At 42.5% G+C, this 25,508-nt stretch overlaps 1 protein-coding gene across 5 annotated transcripts in view; it reads left to right on the top strand.

Annotated features, from left to right (window-relative positions):
* Positions 1 to 25,508, top strand: part of DPF3 (double PHD fingers 3) — a 170,789-nt gene that overhangs the window by 51,743 nt on the left and 93,538 nt on the right. For all 5 annotated transcript variants that reach the window (XR_003990791.1, XR_003990790.1, XM_030481231.1 and 2 more), the window contains exon 2: positions 20,377 to 20,537. Coding sequence is in view for 3 of the 5 variants with exons in the window: in XM_030481231.1 (XP_030337091.1) it covers positions 20,377 to 20,537 (161 nt within the window). In the remaining 2 variants the exon portion in view is untranslated. The remainder of the gene's footprint in view (positions 1 to 20,376; positions 20,538 to 25,508) is intronic.

The raw sequence follows: 25,508 nt of genomic DNA, 5'->3' as shown, positions 1-25,508 counted from the left end.
CACTTTGAATGTGGGTTTACCAGAATGATGAAATGGGAAACCTCCAAATCATTGCATTTTTAAAACCTATTGTTTAAAGGAGGGAATTACAGATTTTGGAAGAATTTGGGTTAAAACCCTTCTGCTAGCAATGAATGTGCCTCAAGTGCAACTTTCCCACTGCAGAAGTAGACAAAAGTGTGTTCAGAGGTCAGAACTCTGTCTCCTCTTCTGCAGTCCCTGGCTGCCTCTTGCTCCTGATGTACAAAGTCAAAACACACAGTCTTCTCTTGAATATCTCTTGTAAAATGCCCTACGTGAATCTTGGAAAGATAGGAAGGTTCATCCAACACTGTCATTGCTAGATTGTTCTGTCACAGGGAATGACTTCTAGTGTAAAGCCTTTAAATTCATCAAAGCCTCTACAACTTTTGAGTTTTACAAATCTGAACAAGTGTAGTGTCCATCTGTGAGTGTGTGGAATGGAAGAGAAGGGACTTGGGGGATGGAAGTGGACTTCTTCCTGTGCCCTGAGAATGTGATCTTTCTAAAACAAAAATTAATCTCTTTCATAATGATAATTTATAGAATCGTGTCTCCAAACCAGAAGAACCAACACAGATGCACAATTTGGCAAGCTGCAAATATTAAACCGCCAACTTCTTTCTCCCTGGTGTGATTCCATGGACTACAGGGGAATTACACCCGTGGCAGTGAATCAGGCCTAATATGCCTTTGACTAAAATTTGTTGGTTGGTTGTCCCGAGTAATGCTGAATGAGATCTGATATTTTAGAAATGGATGAAATCTCATGTGTTTGGTGCAGCATGCTGAGAATCACACCACGTGTGAGCACACACATATCCACGCATGTGCACACATGCAGACTGCTTTCTGCAGATGTTCCCAGAACTGAGACACACTATCCAGGTGTGTTTGCAAGTCAGCTCTGGCCAACACACACATGTTGCGTGTGTTGGAGATGCACAAGGATGCTCCTTGCAACTGCTGCTTGTCTTGTGCTTATTGTATTTCTCCTTTGTATCCTGAAGTGGAAACCACAGGTTAATCCCAGTCAAATCCTGTAAATGATTGCCCCTGTTGGACTAGACACAGAAAAATTCCTTCCCCTGGCTTAAGCGTATTTACATACCACAGATCATTACAAGTTGGCGCTCACCTTTGTATTCATTCCCACGTGTCAAAGAACAGATATTGGTTCCCTTTTTTCTCTCCAATATATCTTCTGTTTTCTAGGTTACCTTTTTTTGAAGGAATAAGAAAGCCCAAGGCGTGATCCCCACGGGTCCTGACATCTGCTGCAGTTCATTCTTACTGGCTCAAAGGAGACCTAGGAAAGGAGAGGGAGCAGTCTGGCTGCAGTCTCTTATTGTTTCTCTTTCGTGGGCCCCCACCCTGCACCCTCCTGGGCCTGCAATCCACTAACTAGCTCCTCCTGACTCCAGCTGTCATTTTTCCTTTTTATCTACTCCTCTCTCAAAGAACCAAATGTCATCTCTTGTTGTTCCCTTAGCTGGGGTCAGAGACTCCTTTATGTGCTTTGCACTGATCAAGGGTTTTAAACTGGGAATGAGAGCAGTAATCAACTGCATGGTTGGGGAAGGAGAGAGATTAAATCTGAGAATTGCCAGTGATTGCCCCACGTGAAAAACAGCAGCTAGCAAAACACATGCTATCATTATGCTCTTATGATTATTTTATTCCCTTAGTGACTGTAAAATGCTATCTGTAGCAGAAAGGTAGGACAAAGTCCATCCTTGCTTAGCCCTGTGGTATTCAGTGGATTTTCAGTGGGGTAGAATTGGGAAAATCTTAGGTTTACAGTGAGGAATGACTCATATTTTCAGACCCTCTCCCTGAGAGATTTTAAGAAAGGGAGAAGGCAAATCAAAGATATGTTTGTGTTCTGAATTGAGGACCCACTTTTGTTCAAAAAAAGGGCAGCCATTTTTATTTCCAGTCTTGACTCTACAGCTACAGGGAAGTCATTGGAAGGTGTAGTGGAATGTGACTTCTGCCATGTGCTGACACTTCTACTTCATCAGCCAGTTTTGGGGCATGCTGGCTGAATAAATGTGGGGACAGGAAGGGTTCCTGACACTGCTTCAATCTCTGCCCATGGTTTATTTTTCTGGTTTATTCAAGACAAGAATCAAGCTCTAAGGACTGCAAGAGATTGCAAACTGTAAGTTTCGTAGTCAAACCCAGGAAGGCAAAACAGTTAACAAATGGGCTAAATGATGAGAATTATCTTTGGATTGATTAATTACTTTAATTTTGGTAGTCTAAACTGTTTCATTCAATAGTCTCTTTTTAAAGTCTTGCCAGTTCCTCTAAAATGTCTTCTGTTGTTACAGAGCTATAGGAAGAATAGTACAAAGTGTCCTGATTCTCCTTTTGCACTGATGGAAGTCAAAAGTACTCTGAAGTATGCAGGAACTGAGTCAGCCGTCTTCCAGAAAAGCGTTTTCTGCTCAAGAGAAAATCAGGCTGTATTTAGAGTTTGTTTAAGTAAGGGAGACCTGGCTGGTGGAGGAAGAGGTTTCACTGAACTCAGATTGCCAACTTTTGCCAAGAAGTGTTAGGGACTAACATGCCAGTATTATTCTGTGTTTATTCTCTAGGCATTTGACAGTGATTTTTGTAAATGCTTTCGAAATCTGTTACTTTCTTTGCAATACTAGCTTCTAGAACTGATTGAAAATTTCGGTTTTATAGCTGAATTTTCTGGTTCTGCTGGCTGTAGAAATATCTACATCTAAAAAATCTACCAGTTCAGGACAGGACCCAGCTCATGATATTTTGAGTGATTTGATTTGGAAATACCATAAGTACCAGGTGCAGGTGGTAGCTGGAATACAGGAAAAAAAATGGGAATATCATGGTAAAAAAATACTTCTTTACTGGAAGTCCAGGGTTAAGCTTCTTGAACCTGGGCTTCATCCGCTTTCCTGTCTGTTTTTCCAGTTAAAATAGGAGATGTGACTGCATCTTAAGTTTAAGATGGAACCTATTGGTAAAGTTTCAGTCAAATGCTACATTTCAAAGCTCCCAAATCTGGGCAGTTGTGGAGTTGTGCCTGACCTGACTTTTCATCCATCCCTCTACCAAGATGTTTCAGCTGTAGTATTTGGAATGGGCCTTTATGCATGGTTTTGAGGCCTGATCATCCCTTGTATTCACTGTAATATGAAAAGAGGGATGGATGAGAGGAGTCCACAGTCCTAGAGATGCTTGTCAACTGTACCCTTGGTCTCCTTTGCCTTTCTCTATAGCATGGGATATGGATCACCTCCTAGGACCTTCTGAGCACATAGATCCCATGAATGCCTTGGAACTGTGCATGCCCTAGGACATTAATTATGCCCTTTTTTGTCTTTCTGGGGCAGTTTGTAGTACTTGAGAGTTCTGGTCTTTTTTACTATAGATTTTAAGGTTTTTTTAGAATACTCCGAATTTGTACCCAGTTTTTTGTAGGCCTCTGTGTGCTAAATACCTTGCACATTATTTTCTGGAGTTGCTGGATACTGGTCTCCATCTTTCAGTTTGTAATTTCCAGTCCTTTGTTGTTCAAAGACACACAAGCCCCTGCTGTGTGCTGTTCCATTTACTGCTCTCTTTTCAGTCTTTCCTTGCCATCTTTCCTTCCTAATTCAAATTTGTCATTTCCAGTGGTATTGCTGCTTTTTTCAATGGGAGCCATGATTAGAAGTTTCCCCATCGGGCTGATTTGGATTGACACCTGTCTTTACAACCCAGCAGTCTTTGAATAAATCCCTCAGTACGTCATAGGCAAATACCAGCACCAAAGATGTGGTCTCATTCTTCTTCTGTCTTGTGCAGACTCTTTACCTCAGCAAACTGAGTATAAAAAAATAGGAGAAATCAGGATGGAGAGCTCAGTCTATGCGAGCTTTAACGGCAGCCAAGTGTACAATTGCATGGGGAAATGATGTTTCTGAAGTTCAGATTCAGACCTTATATCCAGAGTGAAGTTAAAACATAATTTGTTGTAATTTACCTGCTGCTGCAATATTAAATGTTTAGAAAATGAAGTTCTATTTTTTCTGCTTCCACTTTTATTTTTTTTCCTGTGCTATTGCTGTACTCAATTGTATTGACAGTTACAATCACATGGAAAGATTCTGCTATAGTAGCCAGTTTGGTTCTTCATTGACGTGTCATAAACATGTTCCTCAAGTGACTACAGAACATACAACCCTGAAGGAAGCAAATAACTGCAGAAACAGTTATAAAAATATAAAAATATTTTTATATGTTTATAAATATAAAAAATAATAAATATATTATTTATTTTATATTTATATAAAATATAAATATATTTATATATTTTATATTATTAAATATATTTTATATAAATATATAAAAATAAATATATTAAAAATATTTAAAATATTTTTACTGCCATTTTTTGAACACTAACAACTCTCTAGAAAGTGGGTATTGCTAGAATTTGGTCCTCTTCTTTCTGCAGAACTACATGTACTGGGATTCTTCTCCAGTATTTCATCAAGATTTTCTCTTTTGTGTAGGTAGAATTAACAGAAAACAGAGAAGCAAACAGACCAAAGAAGTGGTAAATGCTCCATCCCTGGCAGTGTTCAAGGCTAGGCTGGCCAGAGCCTATGATGACATGGTCTAGTGTGAGGTGTCCCTGCCCATGGCAGGGGGGTTAGAACTTTGGAACAAGATGATCTTAAGGTCTTTTCCAAGCCAAACCATTCTATGATTCTGTGATAAAAGCGTGCAGCATAAAGATTCCAAAAAGTGTCAGATGCTGTATTTTAAAAACAATCTCAAAAACATGTCAGCCTATAGTAAATTATAACCATACCTGCTATCACCTTGAATCCTCTAGGAATTTTTGCCACAGATGCTTGCCAGATGCTGCAGCAGTTTCCAGCTGTTTCTTCACTTTTGGATGCACCAGGCAAAATTGAGAAACCTCATCAGCTGATGGACAAACTTATGGAGGGTAAAGTGGAGTAGGAGCTGCTTAGTGGGAACAGACAGAATCTCATCTAAGATGATGCTGACTGAAGACATAAATGCCAGCTGTTTGTCAGCTGGCTTCATACTGAAGGTTCATTTAACTTTAGCATGCTCTGTACTTGTACTTTCCCTCCTTCCTTCAGTCTTCTGCCTTGCTAGAAGGAGTATAAGGGAGTGAGATATGAAGTTATCATTCATATAAGTGTATAATTTTCTTATAATTGAACTACTTTCTGTCAAGAAGTCATATGGAAAGCAAGAGAAGAGAGACCTCAGCTCTTCATTACTCCTGCAACAAGAATGACCTGGGAGGGATTGTATCTAAACACATAAAATGTCTAACAAACACCAGTCACTCTTTGCATTCAAAAAACAAACATGAGTTCCTACATCTCCTTCAGAGTAAAATGTTCAAAGTCATTCATGGCAGCCTTAGAAACAAGAATCAGTGTGGCAGTGATTCATCTGTAAGTATATGCAATCCATCTGTGTATAGGCAACACTATAGATCAGTGATAGTCAAACCTGAAAAGTTTGATTCTTGAGCAGACTGAGAGGAAGCAACATAATCAGCAGGGTGTGGTGACCTGACGCTGTGCTGTGCTGGCTTTGATGATTTGTCATCATTGTTACGTATTGATGGTAACCTGTGAGCAGATGCCTTAGTGCAGTGTCAGGTCATCACACCATGCTTAGCTTTAGAACTCCGCAGTTGCGTTTTCTTGCTGATTGTTGGTTAAAAGAGTTGCTTCCCATCTCTCCATCTTCCTGCCTCTCTTTAACTACATCAAAGAGTAAAGAACAATCTCTAGTGCTTTGAATATTGGCTAAGCCTTCTTGTTTGTTGAGCAAAGAGAGGTTCTGATTAAGCCTACAGTTTCCTCCCGAATCCATGTGTGATGGTTTAAGGAATTCAAGTTGAGCATTGTTGATTATATTACATAGATTATAATCTATGTAATACATTAGAATATTTTCTGACTTCTGCAAAAATGTCCCATGTTTCACTGAGTGGCATGGTGCTATGTCCTAGTCTTTCTCTTTACGCTGAGAAAGATTCAATGTTTAGTGTATGTTACACAAAAACTCCAAAGAAAGAATATCTGAATGGCTTTTCTCTCATAATTCTAACCAAAATGATGAGATTTTTTACTATTCAGTGCATATAGCTTGTAGTTCTCTTTGGAGAGAGGAGGGGAGAGTGTACGTTTGGAGAGACAGGAGATAGTCATTCTGTTGTGCATGTGATAGAGCCAACGATGTTGCTGTCAAATACTAGGGGTTCCTAACCTAACTACAATGGAGAACCTCTGGTTGAGGACAGAGGAGACATGTCTGCTTTGTGCTCAGTGGCAGTTACACCAAGATGATTCATCTGTGTATGATGGTCCTCAGAAGCAGAAGACTTCCGTGCCCTCCTTGTGTTGTGACCTTTTCGCACATCCTTCCATTTTCTTCACTTCTCAACTCCTGCCCATGGAGGCACTCTTCCCTTCCCCCTTCCATTGCCTTGGAGCTGTTTTGCTTCTCCTGATGAATGTCAAGTGCTTTGGGCTTGCAGCCCTAATGGGTGGGGGTTAAGAGTTGGATCTACCCCTGAGACAGAGTGGAGCCAGCAAAGACGGGTTATTTTAAATTGTGTGGTGACAAGCCTTTTTTTTCCTCGCTTTTTGTTCCCAGAGGATAGCTGGGGAAGTTTGTTGTGCCAAATGCTTGGAATGTGGTTTTTCTCCTCTTCTTCCCCCTTCAAAACAGAAAGAGAAAACTTTATGCTGTGAATTGTGTTAATTGGGGAACATAAATCCAAACTGTAGCGCAGCGTTGCTGGGCCTAGGCACCTACTGAAATTTAATGAGGGAAGAGCAGCTTTCTCTTGCCCTCTGCTCTTATGCTCTCCCCACATCAAGCTCTTTCTTGTTCAGATGGGAGTATGGGAATGCCAGGGACAGCATGTACATTGGTCCAAAGTTCTCATGGGCCTGAATGCAATATGTGACTCCTTTAAAATAATGCAGCCAAAGTGAGGCATGGATGTTCTCCCAGGCCAAAATTAGTTGTGTAGCCAGTGTAGGAAAAAAGAAAGAGAGATTCCTCTGAGTACGTGTTTGAAGTGTCTGCAAGCCCATCTAAGGCTCATCCATGCTGCAACAGAGATTTGACGGTCTGTGTGCCCTGACCATACATTTCTGGACTGATGACAGGGTCCCATGTGGGATGTTACATGACTGATACTTTCTCAGAATTTTATCATGAACTATTTTTCTTATGGTTACTGACTGGCCAAAGAGACATCTCATTACATCCACAATAGAAAATAAGAATCCTTCTTCCTATCCCAGCCACAGTACTGGGAATAAGTTGGTGCCCATCAGCTTGTACAGGGTGTAATGGAGTTCCTTATGCAAAAAGCCAGCCTAGAAGGGCCTTTATCAGAGCATGAATTGGAGTATAATTACACAGAGTGTAATAACGTATACTTTAACAGAGATGGACGAGTTCATCTGAAATGGCTCTGGAGCAAATGCAAAAAACAAAAGTTTCCCTTTGGCACCAACGTTTCAGGAAGAAAAGCAATTCGTAAGTGGAAGAAAGGTAGATTGAGAGAGTAACAGGAAGAGAGCTTAAATAGAGGGCCCTGCAAGTCCCCAAATTTGTTAGAAGCGATACTGACTGGTTCTGAGATCTGCTGCAATAAAACAGTAAAATTTCCTCTCAGGTAAAAGTGCTTCTTATGATGGTGCAAGACCAGCATTCATCCCTCAGTTCTGGATAATATAACATTACTACAGGTGGTATTTTACCTGCTGGTAATATCGTACTGCTTTTGCCCACAAGCTCATCAATGTTTGTGTAGCGTTAAGCATTAGAAGTCTTATTTTTATCAGCTTCACCAGCCCTTGCTGATGCAGCACTGGAGGTCTGGGAAGAACTGCTTGCTTTTGCTTTGAGAGATGGGATGAAAGGTTAGAGGGGGTGGATGGTGATTGCATGAGCAATGCAGGTCAGGTTACTGGTGGATTCCTCTTGCAAGATAAGTGGGAGCTCTCTGAAAGGTAATTATTGGAAAGCATAAATTCCTGAGATAACCTGTCCAAGAAGAAATACTGACAGGAGCAGAGGCCACGTGTTAAAGGCTAGCCATTTCTCCAGGGCAATGGGCTAACCTCTCTCTCTTGTTTTTTCTGTAACCTCTCCTTGCTCTGACAGTTGACTCCCTCAGTTCTTTTCCTTCAGTTACTTGTCAATCTTTTCCTGGTCCTTGTTATGGACCACTGTGATACTCATCTCCATTCTGTACTAATTAGGGTGCAGACAAGTGAGGCCTCAGTATGCAGTTTAGTTCCATGTCCAAATTCTTGTTTAGTCATTGTCTTTGCTTGTCATTGTCACTGCAGTGTTCAGGTAGCTTTTACAACATGTCTGGGAAAAAAAGAAAGATTGTTTTTTTATTTCTTTTACTGATTTTTGTATAGAAGAGCTTCAACTAGCTTTCAGGGATGACATGGAGTCAGCTTTGCTTCTGAATGAAGAAAATTGCTGGATTGCAGTTGGGGAAGGAGGTCTTGAAGACAGAAAAATTTCAGAACAAAAGACAGAGCAAAACTGGGAAATAAGAAAAGAGCCTTCTCTTTCTCTGTGGCTTTGTTATGCAAACTCTGTATGTTTTGTCTGTAATGTAGAGATAATGATATCTATCCAGCTCCTTTTTCCACTGTTTGATTGATTAATGACTGTCCCACGATCCCTAGATTACACTTTTGTGACCGACAGCTTGAACTACTGCAGTGTATTAGATCCCAGAAAAAAATGGAAGCAACGTGTTAGCCGTGGCTAGTTCCAGCTGGGAAAACATGATAAACTGACCTGAACAGGCTTGCCTACGTGTACCTGCTTCTAAGACCTCATTCTAAAAGTGCACTGAAGCATGTGCTGTCTGTTCAGCTGCCATCTCCGTTCAGCAAAGCATTCAAGTATCTGCCTAACTTTGAATTGAAGTGGACCTGCATGCTCAGTGAGGTGCTTTGCTAAACTGGGACCTGATGCTTGGTCACAGTCAGGGTTTCATCTTGAGTCTTTGAAGACCTCAGTGAACACAGGGGACCAAAGATGAATCTGAGATCTGCTCTAGCATGATTGGGATATGCATTAAACAACTGGAGTCCTTAAGAATAGTGACACTTGCCGAAAGAGTAAGTTGTCTGAGCAGAAGAGAGGATCTTTATTGTGCAGTGGTAATTGCAGAAACACACTTCTGCAAGCTTTGCTAATTGCTAAGTGAATTAAAAGGCTTTTCTATTTTCTTTAGTTGTTCTACAGTAATCACCACCTCAATCTGATACTTGAGTTAAGGTGGTGCTGAGAACACGAGGCAAGCTGGAAGAAAAACATGTGCAAAGAAAGTTGGTGTACAGGGGAACAAGCATCAGATATTTGAGTTTCCAAAAGCTAGTTGTGGCAAGTGCTTTTTCTTGATTTTATTAAAGAGTTCCTCTTATATGCTGCATAAGTATCTACAGAAATAAAGGCACAGATGTTTGAAACATGCCTCCTCAGAGTTAAAGCAATGCGTGTATTTGCAATGATAGTTTTCCCTGCTCCCATGGGATGTGCTCCAGGTGCAGAAGATCCTGTACCTAGTTGTTTGAGTTAGTTCAAGTGTGCTCTTAAGACAGGACATTCTTCATTCTGAGGGAACTGTGAGATGATGTGTTGGAGGACACAGTGCACCTGTTTCAACTCTTCTAACTTTTATTGTTCCTTTTTGAGGAGCAATAATGATACTTCAGCAGAGGAATGCCCGTAATCTGCCCTACTTGCATTTGCGGGTGGAGCTGGGGGAAGAAGGTGAGAAAAGGAAATCTAATTCACAGTCTTCTTGGGAATTCCCCTATGTAGCATGAGTCAAGTATATCCCTGCTGTATGTCTGCTGAGGTAAGTAGATTTATACAAGTGATTGTTCCTGTGTATTCAAGAGAAATAATAACCCAGAGAAACATAACCTTAATTATCTAGGCTTAAGATGACTTTGGAGAGAACAGAAAGTATGATTTCCCGTTATGTTTTGTGTGGTTAATAATTATTGACTAGGTAGAGCAGACTTTTGGTTTTTTCTTGCATGTGTATTCTATTTGTCTTACATATCTTGACTGGGGAACTGAAAGTGCTACCCATTCAAGACTGGTAACTTTAAAGTATTTGTTATAGCTGATCTTTTTTTTCCAAGGCTGACCTCAGAGGCAAAGTAAACCGTAATAATTATGTGGTTTTATTCTAGATCTATATAAATCTCTGCTTTGCTTGTGTGATCATTTTCACCTTAGCAAAATGAATTGTTTCCTGTAGTGGGATTTCCGTTGCAGCAGGAGATACAAAGTTCCTGCAAAAGAGGCGAATCAGCAGAAAAATGTGAGCTCACTAACTCTTTCTAGTCAAAGGATAGGCATTACCTAAAGTATTAATGTTATTACAGTTCTGTGTGGTGGGGAAGCTTGCCTGTCATCTAGGAACATTTCTACTCCTCTTCTATTTGTGTATTTATTTCAATCTCTTCTAAATTCTGCCATCTGGATTGAATGGCACTGTGTATTTCTCTACTCAATAACTACACAGGGTGCAGGGGAAATCCCAGACTGGGAATTTCCAAGAGGGCTAACAGATGTCATTTCAGACCAGGACTGTGCTATAGAGCTTGGACAGTTGCGACTCTGACATGGGTAAAAGCATGCAAAACTCTCATGCTCTCTCCTGGCACCTCACTGCCTGTTGAGATCTGATGGAGATACATGGCTTCATGAAAGATGAGATACATATCGGCGCATGAAAAGGAATGCTCTTGTCAGCTTAGCTGATGTCACTTTGGCCGATGATGTAACTGTGGTGGGAGGGAAAAACTCCTTCCATTTGTATATGCTGTGTCTCCCAGGAGGGCTGTGCTGACTGAGTGATGCAGCTGTCACCACTGGCGGCATGGACAGGCTTTTTCCCATTGCAAACAAACAAGTGTACTACATGAAGACTAACCCTAGCTGACTGTACTGCTGGACATTACCTCTGGTGGCAGAAGGGGGTTTGTGAGTTCACCCTCAGCTCCCGAAGGCAATGTCAGCTGGGTTTGCTCAGACAGATCAAATGGCCTTTCCTGAAGTAGATCAGGGAGCACTCACGCAAGTATTGCTACTGGCAGGAGGTGTGGGAGCAGTAAGCTGTAGGAGACAAGCAGTGAAAAGTGACAGCATAGAAGGGAAGGGGTGACATTTTTAGCCAGCACAGCTAGGGCTAGGAGAGCATGTCTGTTTATGATCTGAGCAGCTTTTTGTATAGATAGTGCCTAAAGTAGTGCATGCAGTTTATTAGTGAGGTAAATGTAGGATGTTACCCGTGTTCTGCAGGGGAACTGTTAAAGCTACAAAGGAAGTTATGGCAGAGTCATTTGTAGAACTCTGGTTTGCTGGCTTCCCAGTGCCAGCTTGAGTAATAAATTGTTTTTTACTAATCTACCTTTCTCCTGGGTGTAGCAGTGCAAAAGATAGGTCCACTGTGGGAAATGAGGACCGAGGGTGTTGAATGGATAGACTTTGTCTGTGCCTACATCTGGCCCCTAAGGCGGTGGCTGCACTAAACCAAACAGACTTCTGGTGACCCCAAGCCCCAGCAGCTTGAGATGCTTCTTTAAAAATATATATAAAAATATCCCTTGGATGTTGTCCTGTCCGATGCAATATTGTTGCTGAAGTTTTCATTAGTTCATTTCTTTAGTAATTGGAGAGAGTTTTTGACCTTTTGGGGGAGGTTAGGGCCAAGTTGAATTCTGACTGCTGTCTTCAGATACAGAAGAGGTCTAGGTTATTACCTTTAGCACCTGTTGTTCATTTAATTGGATGATGCTGCATCTCTTTAAAACAGAAACCCTGTCCTGAGAAAGAAGAGATGCTCTGAGATATCCCCAAGGAGTCTGCCTCTGAGATTAACCTAATTGGTCACTGTGCTGAGTCTAGTAGAGATTGTATGCAACGTCTGTCTCTGGAAACACCTTAGATAGCCCAGTGTATGGCATGGAAACTGCTGCTGTTACTTCTCCATGGAAATGGAAGAAAAGAGGAGAAGTGGACAAATTAGTACAAGCACTGTAGTATAATTGTTCACAGTCCACTATATTTGAATGGGACTGAGCAATTAATCTTCTAAAATACCTCATCTAAGCTCACATCATCTTGTACTATACACAGATACCCATTGTATCTAGCTAGTAACTCTGCATATTAACTGCTGAGTAAGATGGGCTTGCTCAGCAGTTAAAAGCGGTCCCACTTTTTTGGCTTTGGGAGCTGGGAGTGTTGCTGCAGACTTTGCGTGAGGCCATGCACAACTGCAGGAACACCTCCAGCTCTGGTCCTTCCTGCACAAAGATGCAGCATCTCTTGACCCTGAAAGCCAGATTTGGCCTGCAGGCTGCTGTCAGCAAAATACCCTGATGGACAACACTCTTCTTGGCAGTATTAACTTGTGTTGCTGTTTCTTTTCTTTAAATGGAAGTGCTGGCAGAGCTGTCATACTTCCACAATACTTGTGACGATGGGGGTAATCAGATCAATTTTCCCCAAATTGTAAGTCATGCCTACCTTTTGTTGGTTTTCTTCAGAGATGGATTTTTTTTTTTTTTTTTTTTTTTTGCATGAGATGATACATGTAGTTTCACACTGGATTAAATTACAGTCCAAGACTGTTTCCAGAGTAGTGAATTTAGCTCATTCTGTAAGGTCAGGTTTTCTGTTATGATTCAGCATCACACCAAGATTCAAGCAGTGAGAAGCCTGTAGATTCTGCCACAAATAGCCAGTAGAGATTTCCAATCCACTAGGGGAAGTCCGCTGATAAATGCCTGGCAAAAGGGGGTTCCTCTGCCCTTCTACACATAGGGTATAGGATAATACTAGGTGCTTAGAGGAGGGTGCTGGAAAATCTCACATTGCTCTTTCACTGATGTAGGATTCAACCTAGAGTCGTAGCTCAGGACGTATCCTTGACTGCTGTGCCAGTGCTGACTCAGGAACTTGTCATCGGTTCTCTGATGGCTCCTAATCTCTTGCACCACATACAGACTATGCACCTGGCACAGTACTTTTGAACAAGTGCTTGAGAGCTTGTCTATTTTGACCTGGCTGTATGAGTTCTTCGGAGGAAAGGCATTAACTCTCCTTGCAAGCCTTTCCTTTCATTTACCCTTCAATCACCGGTGCTCCAGGAACACTGTGTCTGCTTGCAGCTGTATACTGCTTTGTTGTCTGATATGTGTACTCTATCTACTAGTGAAACAGTTCTACTAGCCATTTTTTAACTCTGACTCCCATGGTGGGGAGAGTTGTACAGGCCTCTTTTTTGTCCATGAGGTGAAATTATTCAATCTGTATAGAAATGAAATAGATGTCTCAATGACTCTGGCTCTTGGAGAGTCTGGGATAGACAAGTGTTTGTGGGTCTTTACAAAGCTGCCAAGTTTATGTTAAAAAACTGAAAGCCCAGAATGTTTGAGTCATCCTGTAGCACATCTGGAAATCCTGTTTTGCCTTTGCTTATATTCACACCCCTTACATCATTAGAAGATGTCGTGCAGGGACAGACACAACTGACCATTATGAGAAAACTGAATGTGCACATTCCTGCACTTTCTGCTTTGCCCTTGGATTTTGTAGTGGATTTTGAGCAATCTGTTACACTTCACCTAATGTCAGGAAAGCCATTCTGTATTTCTGTTGAGTCTCGGTATTCTACCTTTCTGCAGTTGCAAAGGGTGCATGACTGTAGCATTTAGGAGCTGCCTACAGGCTAGAAGTTCAGCCAAAGCAGGGGGCCAGCCAGGCTTTGGTGGTCTGATACTCTTGAATACATCATATTTTCTTTAGCTTGAATCTTTTGATGAATGTTGTGTTAGCATCTTGCAATGTAACATGAGGATGAGCAGAGCAGAATACTTCATCTCTTCTGGAAAGATGCTCTGGAGCTGGGGGTCTGCTCCAAAAGTGCTGCAGGAGTCTGGTGATACTGGGCTCTCTTGAGCACAGGTTTCCAGTTGCAGCTGCTGTTCTGAGTCTAGAAAGGAGAAGCAGCTGTTCAAGCAGTTGGAACTTAGTCCACTGTGCCCTTTGTGAAAACCAGTGTTCAGGGCATATGAGGAAAATGCATGAGGACAGGCTGGGGACTACTGATCTCTTTGGCTTGCTCTGCCATAGCATAGGTACCACAGTTTTTGCAACTAGCTCTGTCTTCATTGCTTATCTGCACTAAGGTAGAGAGTCATAGAAGGCCAGCCCAGATGTGGAAAACACACATAAACATAACCAGACCACTGCTTGAAACAGAATTATGCTGACTAGGGGAAAGGCCCTTTTAATGATTGTGTCTATTAGATTGCCCACATGAGGGTCTGTCTCTGAATCATAAACAATGTTAGCTCATAGTTTGTAACATTTCCCACTTCCAGGCAGCCTCACTACTATCTCTTCTGACTCTGAGAGCTATGCTACCCTTGCTTTCAACACTGAGAAATCTGGGAGACTGCAGCCTGCATGAGGCAAGGGGAAAGATACATAAAGCTGTGTGTCATCAACATAATGGCTGGCATTGCTGCCTATATTCTTCATCATATTCCCTAGAGGTTTTGCATAGATATTAAATAGAAGTGGTGGAAGAATTGAGCCCTGTGGCATTCTTCAAGTCAAGGCTCACGGAGAGGAGGAGCAGTCTCCTGTCAGGAGCCTCCTGGGATCTGGTGAAAGGAGTGAGTGTAGCCAGCTCAGTGCGGTTCTTTCACCACTTGCCAAGACATGTGGTTGGTCAAGCTGTACCTTTTGATCTTTGGTGTTGCAGGCAGCTGATAGCTCAAGCAGTGTCTGCATGATTTCTTAGTCTCTGTCCGTCTTTGTGAGAAGGCCCAAGACCCCACTGGTCCTTCATTTCCAGACTCGTTCATGGATGTCTCCAAAAAGAGAGTTCAGAGTACTTTCTGAAGCTCCATTGCATCACTTGTTTCCTACCACTTCTCAGGTCTTGCCCAGTTTGAAACTGGATGGCAGTGCTGCTGAAGAACAAATTCTGATTTAAAATGTCTTTTTCAATTGTCCTCAGTGTTCCTCACAGTATCAAATGACCTAGAATATAAGACTAGAGGCTAAAAGTATAGTAAATGAAAACTCCATGGTCTTGAGGAGAGCAAGTCCCATATTTTTGATCATGGCTGAGGACCATTGCAAACTGTGGAAGGAAAAGTCTCTTGCTTTCTGTTACATGATTAGCCATTTCTTTCTGTGCTATCAGCTTTTTACTTGCCTAGTCATGTAGTGAGCATGGTTTTAGAGGGAAATGACTAGAAAGGGGCCTGGCCTCAGGAACTGGAGACGATCTGGATTCATACTCAAAGGATATGTTGAAAATTTAAGAGCTGCACTTAAGGAGGACTGCTTCTTTGTTGTACAAGTTCTCCAGGGGTGATGTGGGCCAGTAATCACTTCTGAGCTTGGCTGGTTTTATGTCTTCAGTCAGTGCTCTCCTCTGGATCTTAACCTGAAACATGAAACTCGATCACTGGGACTTTGCCGGATGGCCTGGAAAGCAGTAGTGGAGAGCTGCTTTGCTGCTTTCAGGGCCCATCAGGATCCCTTGTCAGCAGAGAAATAAATGTCCTGAAGCAGCTGGAGTGAAGCTAGGCTCTTGGGCCTTGTTGCTCACTTACAGGTTTATAAGCCAGGCCAGTTCCTGTTGTTTTTTTTGTTTTGTTTTGTTTTTTTCTGTTTTGTTTTTTTTGTTTAAGGCATGCCTAGACACAGGAGTACAGGAGGTACTGTACAGAACAGTCTGTAGAGTAAGACAGAGTCTGCTCTGAAACCTTATGGTCTAGTTAGAACAGGCAGGCAAAGGCTGAGAGAAGGGAAGGGTTCTTTGTTGACTTTGTTATTAGCTGACCTGATTCCATCATAGAAAACCTCAGTTTCTTAATGCTTAAAAGGACAGTGACCTCATGAAAGTCACAGGGAATGATCCTCCATCCCTGTGCATGCTCTCATGCCAGTGACTACCTGCGAGGCTGCATGGAATTGCAGCAGGCTCACATTGCTGTCCCAGGATGCTTGGGGCTGGTGGTGTTTTCAGAGTGCTCATCTCCCCATGCATGCTCCACTTCTGCTGTTTAGTTTCAGTCCCCCCCTTTTTCGCCTAAAAAGAGCCACTAACTCCTAGTAGATGTGTACCTCCCCCATGCAGCCTTGAAGAAGTTTCTGAGTGCACAGGTTGTTCTTTCCAAGCCAGGGAGCTTTTCTTAGTCAGCCAGAACTGGGTTATTTTAGTGTCCTGGGGCTGGAATGTCAATGCAAAGCCTGTGTGTGTGCCAGCAGTGTCACCCGCCCGCCTGTCCCGAGCATCTGGGATTTCACCTGTGGCCTTGTGCTGAAGGGCTCTGTGCTTTTAGCGGTGTGCTGACAACTGTACTCTGCATTTCCAGTTGTGCTGCTCTCAGTATGATTTGCCTTCCTTGACCTGCACTTGTTCGTGTCTGCTCCTTAATTTTGTTTTCCCCAGCATATTTGAAATCTATGCATATGCTGATGATTTGGTGTCATTAATATCAATCTAGGCAAGTCTGTGTGACCTTTCACTCCCATGTCCAAAGGGAAGGATTGACCCTTGCAGTCAGTCACAGCACAGCACTGACTCATACATACTTTTCATAAAAATAATGCAGAAATTCCCCATAGTTTTTAGATATTTTTTTCAGAAGATGAAGTGTAAGTGTTCCATAGCAACACAGCTTGGGAAAACTATGAAGCATGTAACGTCAGATAATTAATCTTTCTGACATAGATACACTTTTTACTATTCATGTTGTCTGTTTATTTTTCTTTTTTATTTCACATATCTTGCTTGCTCAAACTCAGTTGATCTGTTTGAGTTTGATTTGAGCTCATCTGCTCTCAGTCTTATGCCCGCCCTTGTCTGTTCTCCAGCTCCATTGTAAGCCTCCTGGGAGGGGGATGGGATTTGTCTCACCTCCAGGACTCCACAGTGATGAGCACAATCGGACTGTACTTTCCCTTTTTTAACCCAATTCTAATAATACTTTCTGCTTTTCCTGCGTAAGATAAAATAAACTCTGTTTAGATATGTAGCACTGAAAACAAAGAAAACAAATCTTTAGGTTTAAAGTTCCTTAAAAAAAAAGCTAGCTGGAATTTGGAATGGGTGAGAGTCACTCCAGTGAAGTCTAATGGTAAAACAAAACAACCAAACACCCAAAAGTAATCTCAGAGAAGCTGTTTTCCACTGAGATATGACTGTCATAAGGAAATGTTGTTTCTTTACTTTCCTATATTTGATTATTTGACACTTTTTAAAAATGCCATTTATCATTAAAGTCAGGGCAAGTCCTCAAGGTCCCAGTATCCGAATACCTTTCCAGTGAGTACTTAGGGGCTGGGGTTTTTGATCATGCTTGCTGTAGTGGAGCCAAAGCAAGCTTTCTTAAAGTATGGAGATGACTAAATGCTTCTCCTAAATTATTTTTCTTTAAGGCAAAAGATGCATACTTAAAATCTTTAACATAAGTGTAATGAACCAGCTAGATTACAAGATTGTGTCAAGAGTGAATGCGACCCCTTAACTGAGCAGTTTCTCTGACATTAGGATTTCAAAAAAATCCTTTCTCCCTCTAAGAAAAATCTGAAATTTAATTTTACAACCCACTTGAGAGTGTCATTTAAAGCCAAATATTTAACATTCTAGGATTTACAGTTATTTTCAGTCTTAGAAGAAGATGGAAGCTGAGGTCATCTCCAGCCAGATCCTGTATCTGAGTTGCTGAGACATACTGGTTTTATTTGGATCCTTTGTGGTGTGCGTATTCTGATGAATGGAATGAGTTTTAGCATAAAGAAGACCTATGGAGGGGTGACATTTTCTTGTCACACAGCAGTACTCATCCTTCCAGTAACAACTTGGAGTCAGTGAGCATCTCTGGCCTATTATAGAGGGAATGTGACATAGCTCTGTGGAAGCTCAAGTGTTTCTGGAAAGAGTTGTTAATCTTTGATCAACTGGAGTCTCCTTGTTACTGACTTTGATTACACAAGTGTACAACTTTAATTACAGCTTTTAATAAGCTTTCATTTCTTCCTAGTCACATTCTTTGTATAGTAGGGCAGCTTATCTTTTCTTTTCTCCTCTGCTCCCCTTCCCTCCCCCCTGCCTTTTTATGGAAAAAGGGGTTTGAGGTCATTGTGTGGGATTCAGTGGCCAGAGTGATCCCACTGTGCATCCCCATGGCTCTGCCCTCTATATGTTAGACCAGAGAGCTCTGTCCTTCAGGTGCCCTGCAAAGATCCCTGCACCGGCTGCTGCCCAGGAATAGGGCTGTGAGGCACCACATGCACACAGACGTTCACTGCTGTACAAAACCACTGAAAAACCCTTAGAAAATCTCTGTAGCCAAAGGACGTGCTGACTCCTGAGTGAGATTCCTGCTCCCTTCTCTCCCTTGAGGACACTCTGAAAGGCGGCGGCTGAAGTCAGAGTGGCAGAGGGCAGCAGGAAGCTGGTGGGCTTAGCATGCAGACATGGTACTCATTCCACATCCAGAGGCTCAGTGTGCTGGATACCCTCTGCTCATTAGAGAAATGACCTGGTGAAGCTTTGTGAGAGACTTATGGGCTTGTAATTATAAATAATTGAGATAAGGCTTAAAATAAGCATAAGGAAGCGGGTTTTTCACATGAATCATTTCAGCTGTGGAACTCATCACCCCACAACATTTTAGGTATGAAAAAGATAAGTGGGTTGAAGAGCTGGTTGGATAAATTCAAGGACAAAAGATTCACAAAGGTATTAAATGTAATATTGCCACCATTGGGTAACCTGAGACTTGGGGAAGTTAAGTTCTGATCATCAGAAATGAGAAGGGGCAACTAGAGGTGCCTCCCTCTGTATTTGCCCTGGTCTTGTGTTTTGACCGGAGCCTCTGCTGTTGCCCCTGTCAGCAAGAGGATATTGGGCTAGTACAGCCCAGGGGAAAAGAGGATGGCTCCCATGGAAGTCATAAGGTGCAACCAAGGAATGACTTAAAAGATGTGTGAAAAAAGACATAGATGGTAAAACAGCAAATTGCTCCGATTTGACATTCAGAGGTGTGCAAAGGGAGTATACTTCTAAGATACCAATTGTGCCTGTGGAAGAGGATAGTGGGGAAAACAACTAATAAACGAGGAAAGGGAGCCTCTTTTATCTCTGTGCATGCATCCTTTTGGCTCCCTTGCTGTGTGTGCTATGCTCTTTTTGCACACTAATGAATATCAGAGTCAGAGCAAGTTATGCTGTGTATCACTGTACTCCTATTTTCTAATGAACTTACCCCTAATGGGTAGCTTTCCTAGCTATTCATGTCACGACTGAATTTCACCTTGACAATAGATCAAGAACGAGGTTCAGCAGTGTGGCCCACCTACTTTGCAACACTCCAGCATGACAGCTGCTTTGTGTCCTCAGGGTAGCTTTACTTTGATGCTTTTCCCTGTTTAGAAACATTTGGAGGGAGGATTTTGGTAATCTCCAGCAAGCAGAGTTTTTAAACCTTTCTCGGGGGAAGATGAAGATTCTATGGAATTTTTGAACAAATAGTTATTTATGAAATAAGTGACATTGTCTTTAGAACTGTTCCTCTCACTAGGTTCCAGAGGAAAGCAGCATTTGCCATGCTGGATCTTACCAGTCAGTGTCGTAGCCTGCTGCTGTTGGTGCCTCAGGCTTGACTGTGGCAAACTCTGGAAGGGTTATGACCAAATGTCTAGTCTGACCACTGCAGACATACTTTTTTCCATGCCTCAGAAGCACTCAGTACAAAGACTACATCCTTTGCTTTTATGGGCTCTCTGACACCAGAAATACTGGAGTGAAGTTCTAAACTTGGCTGGTTTTCTGGTTGCTCAAAATATAGTGCAGGAGTTGCTGTAACGTAGGGTTGAAATGACTGGTTTGTTGCATTGGCTGGACAAACTATGGGGGAAGAGAAACAACAGAATGAGTTCCCTGTGGTGTATATGTTGTCTGACCCAGGGTCATGGGCCAGTGTGGTTGCATCATTGGCTCATTTGGTAGCTGTGCCACTGCTGAAAAGATATGTTTCCAGTTCCTGAGTGGCTGATCTTTTGATGGCACTTTCTGTATGATCTGCATCAGCAGTGTCTCATGTCAGCAAGCTTTGCATGTCATCAGGGAAAGTTTTTCTGCTTGCCCCTTTGTAAACCAACCTGATGTCCTCTTTTTCCTAGTCTTGTTTGAGGGGACAGTGCAGTCTCTCTTACTCTCTGCCCTGTCTCTTTTGGCAGACTTGGGGACCAGTTCTACAAAGAAGCAATTGAGCACTGTCGCAGCTACAACTCTCGGCTGTGCGCTGAGCGCAGCGTCCGCCTTCCCTTCCTGGATTCACAAACTGGGGTAGCTCAGAACAACTGCTACATCTGGATGGAGAAGAGGCACAGGGGACCAGGTCAGTAGTATTGTGTGTGTGTACGCATGTGTGTGTATGGAGGGCTGGCCACCGAGCCCTCGTGGGTTTTAATTAATAGGAGCTCAAACCTGCTGCAGGCCACATAGAAGAGAAGCTGCCTAAACCTCTGTGCCTGCAGGGGATTTCCTTTGGTAACTGCAGAGAGCTCATCCTGATTATTCTCTCTCTACCCAAAGAAGTGCCTGACATGCTAGTTTCTGAGGCCGCATCGTCACTCTTTTCATGCTATTGATTCCAGTCTGTAGCAGAAGACACAATGCTCTGCTCTAGGTCAGACTGGAATTATCTTCAGGGTGGGGAGGTGGGAGTTTCTCAGGTGAATGCTGAAAATAAGAAATGGTATTGGGAAGGATATAAGGCTGAGATAAAATATAGGAGAGTTCAGTTATTGGAATGAATGTTGTTTTGATTGTTAGAAATATATCTATAACTCCTGGTTTATGTATGTCCTTAAAGAGCTTTGGCTAATGCCTCTTCCAAAGCTCAGTGAAGCCCAAGGGAAAAGACCACTGTTATTTTTTAGGCTTTGGTCAGTCTTGCCTATGTTAGAGTGAATCCTTCTGAAATCCGTGTTTGAAAGGCAAAGGACAGCCACCAGTTCAAAGACTGTAGATGTTACTCAGTCAGAAGTCTTCCTGAGCCCCAGGGGGAATTTTTATAGAGTATGGCTCAGTATCTGACACACCATTAGCTCAAGGAACAGGGTTTTTTTGACAGCACCAAACTGGGGTTCAATTTTTTGGTGGTTTTTTTTTGGTTTTTTTTTTTGTTTTGTTTTGTTTTGTTTTTTTTTTTTCCAGTGCAGACCAGAGAACGCAGGCAGGGAGAGTGCTAGGGTGCATGGGCACTGGGAGCATGACTTGCACATACGCACATATGCGCATGCCAGTTCCTATAAACCATACTGAAAAAACTCCCAAAACTCCAGATCTGGAACTATGGGAAGGTGCAGCTTGCTCTTACCTCTTCCACTGGACAGTTTGCAGGAGGTGGAAAGGTAGGAATACATAGGATATTTCCCACCCCTCCTGGGGCTAGGAAAATGATTGCTACTTCTGAAGACTGCTTAGCTGAAACTTTCCCTCTCCCTTTCTTAGGATATACTTAGGGAAGAATCCTTGCACTGGTTCTATTGCTAAAATATCCAAAGTGGGCTTCGTATTGCCTTGTAGTAGTACCAGAAAACTCTTTCTATAGTAAAATGCAGCCAATTCTGGTGCAGGAGACAACAGGTGTTTTACCAGTGTTAAAAATACCCAAAACATGTCTCAGCTGCCAAATCTACTGGGGTAATGTGGGACTGCTGTATGTGGTTTACAAGCTGGGAGTTGTCTGAGGTTCTGGGCTAACCCTTCGTTTGTAGGTTGCTTCATGACCACAGCTGGGTTTTTATTTCAGCTGAAAATTCCCCATTCCTAAGAGATCATGCTTTGGCAAAACTAGCTTTTCTTTTTTTTTTCCTATTTTTCATTTGCTAATCCATTTACCCAAGGAATTTCTGTTCTTTTAGCATCTCATTGAGTTAGGGGCTGCTATTTTTACAGCTTATGCTGTAAAAGCAGGTATAAACATAAGCAGGTAAGCAGGTATACATCCACTGTATCCATAAAGTAATGTTTTGGCAAGAGCATCTGCTAGAAAAATAGACATAGATAGACTTGTATGGGTCTCACTGGTGTCTCCACACTTACAGAAGAAATCATCACAATAGTGTTATGGCATCACATCAGGAACCAAAAGGTCTTAACACTTTGCCCTTCTCAGCTACAAGCTGTCTGGACTACCTTGAGAAAATTCACTGTACAAATCTTTCATTCCTCACTTCTGGTAGTGAACTATCAGAGTTTACCATGCAAAAGGGGATCCGTGGCATTTCTCCTGCAGGTCTGCAGTGGAGACAATGGTGGAACATTCCTCACAGAGAGTCAGAGTGAAACATGCCTCCCACATCTGCATTGACTACCAAGTCTGCACCTTTGTTATTTTGAATTAGAATAATCAGTGCGAAATGAAGCAGCCCTCCTCCCCCATATATGCTCTCGTCTTGATTTTTATGAGCCCATTTAGTGCTCCCTTGGGTGTCTTTGCATCATCTATTTCTTACAGTGTTATGGTGGGTCAAAGCATTCCTCTACAGTTTTAGCGTGCCTGTTTTCAGGCTGTACACAAGGCACTTATACCCATACTGAAGGGCTCTGGAAAGTCTCTGCCAACCACCCTGTATATATGTGTCTTGTGTGTTGTGTTCACTGCCATTTACTATCCCTAACCTGAAAAACTGTACAAAGACAAATGGCAAAGCTCTAGGACCTCTTTTCACTTAGACAGGCTTGAAAAAGAGAGAGAGGAGTCAGGATCTCAACATACTAACCTGGGTTCTTGCTGTCCTCTTTGTTAAAGGAGTCAGAAAACTGCATCTCATGATGAAGAGTTCAGGGTTAATTTTACACAATACTGCACATAACTCCCTCCTTCTTTTCCCCTCCTCCCCAAGCCTTTCACACCAGCTTTGAGTTATGACTCTCCTACACTAATGAGATAAACAACATAACTCACTGCAGGTTCTGCTATTTCCTCTATAAGCAAATGGTTGGAACCTTCTTTGGTTGCCCTATAAGGCACCAGAAGGAGAGACAACTGAGCCAGGACTGAAGGCAGTAAGACCTGTATATGGATCATTTCCATATGCACTGCAAGATCAACTGTGGAGGGGCTAGATTCAAAGCATTCAGAACTGACCTTTTCCTTGTTGCCTCTCCTTTGTCTAAGCAATCACAGATCCACACTTCATGTGAGCCAGCACAGTGACAGATGGCGGTCAAGGTGGAGAACTGAAGGTAGCATTTCATGGGTTTGGATCAAGCGAAGGTCTGGTATCTGTTTTAAGTTCATTGGGTGGCTGTGTATTAATGAAAAAGGGTGTTGTGAATAGGAACAGAGATCTTGCCTCAAGAGGTGCAGAAATGGATGTTGGATCATCCGTCTCTTAGTGATCTATCTGCCACCTGGAGTAGGCTGTAGGTCCTCTAGGGAAGAGGCTTTCCCACCTCTGCCTTTTCAAGGCTACTTGCTTTGTTTCTTGCTGGGCTTTCAGTATTTGTGGTTGGCTTTCACTGCCCTGGCTGAATCCAAACTGCTCTTTCATGTATGAGCACTCAGTAATTGAACATGAACAGATACTCCCCAAAAACTGCAGTAGATCCTTGTTCCTCCCTGTCTGGGACTAATGCTCAATGCTGTGGTGCTTATTTCATTCAAATGACTTCTCTGTGGAGGCCTGTGCAATGGAGGGCTGATTCTCTGTCCTATTCTTTGGTCTAGCAACTGCCATTTCAATGTTGTGAGCAAGTTCTTGCAGAGGACCTGCTGTGAAAGGGTGAGGCTTCTTGCCTCCACCTCTTTAATGACTCACATCAGAGCCAGCCACAATCCACCTCATCATAATAGCAATTGTTTGCAGTGGTTAATGTTTGCAAAGTGCCATGAAGAAGTGTGTCTAAACACTGTAGAAGTGCTAGTTATTCACAATTTTTATTTCCCAAACCAGTCCTAAGTGCCCTGCTCTGAAATGTATCTTTCTTAGGGTGGGCATAATGCCCAGCAAGCTGTGCAGCAATGAAAGAAGGGTGTGAAAACCCCCTGTTTGGTAGCATTGTGTGTCCTGGAGCAGCCAGGATCTCTGCAAATACTCCATCATTTGGCCACACCCAGGCAGTGTCCTGTAGATGCTTAGTTTTTGCACAAAGGCCTTAGAAGTAGGTGGAAAGTGCTGGGGTCTGAACTGGTATTCCCAACGGTTGAAATATTTCAAACCAGGAGCTTAGGCTTCACTTGCAGAATTTGATTAGCCCATTCCCTTGAGGTGAATAATTTTGTTGTGTCTTTTCCCCAAGTAACAGGATATTGTTTTTTTCATTAGCCTCATTTGGTTTGGTGGGTCAGTTTTGTTCCCAGCTGGTCCACTCTCCTGACTGCTTCAGAAGGATGAGAGAACACTTAAGCCACTATGCTGCCCTAGAGCTGTTCTACTTCACTGGCACCCAGCTGTTCATTGTTGGTGCAGTTTAGATAGGTAACACCATTCCTGTCCTCTCTTATGTGATCTTACCTGTTTTGTAACGGCAGTGAGTCTGAAATTGCAGTCACACTCTGTAGCCCCTTCAAGACAAACAGCAACATCAGAAGGACAGAAGAGCCAAAGCAGAATTGGTGGATGGAGAGGGTAGGCGGAGCAGGGAGAGAATTAAATTCTTCCAACTTTTCTGTGTCTTGCTGGATATTTCTGTGTGTCATGAGTATCTGGGGCAGTTGAGGATACTTTGAAGCACTTGGCAGTGTGCTTCTGTGTCCCTAGTAGCATTCATGAAGCCCTGCTGTGTTCTGAATACAAGAGAGCAAAGCATAGCTTGAATGTTGGCTAAGGGGTGTCTGTCAGGAGAGCCAGGGCAGCTCAGGAGCCAGTGACGCCAAATGTGATTCAATGGAGCATGCAGTAATATAAACACTACTGCTGTATCTCCTTCCACATCCAGGATGCTGGCATAAGGAGATAATAACCAGAATGAAGAATCTGTCTTCAAAGAGAAATCCAGAATTTAAGCAAAAATACAGAGTCCAAATAGCCAGACCTCATGGATATTGATTTGCTCCCACTTGGAAGACGAAAATTTCCTGAGCTGCTCTGTGCATCAGGGCCTTATGATTTGCATGTCAGAACTTCATCTCTTCTCTCCCAAGGGGTTTTCTCTGCCCATGGAGGAAGCATCGCCCCTGTGACCCAGGAGAGTCTGAAATTCTATTTACCCTCAAGAAATCACAAATTATTTATGTGCAGCTCTGGTTTCAGTGAGCTGAGTGAAGTGTCTAAGTGAGACCTAGATTCTCTGTAGGCCTGATCCCAAGAGGTGCTGAGGAGCCTCAGGAGCACTGAATGCCTTGAGTGCGTAGTTC

Source organism: Strigops habroptila, chromosome 4, assembly GCF_004027225.2.
Source record: "Strigops habroptila isolate Jane chromosome 4, bStrHab1.2.pri, whole genome shotgun sequence".
In the NCBI taxonomy this organism is placed as follows: Eukaryota; Metazoa; Chordata; class Aves; order Psittaciformes; family Psittacidae; genus Strigops; species Strigops habroptila.
This window is presented reverse-complemented; position numbering and strand designations above follow the sequence as displayed.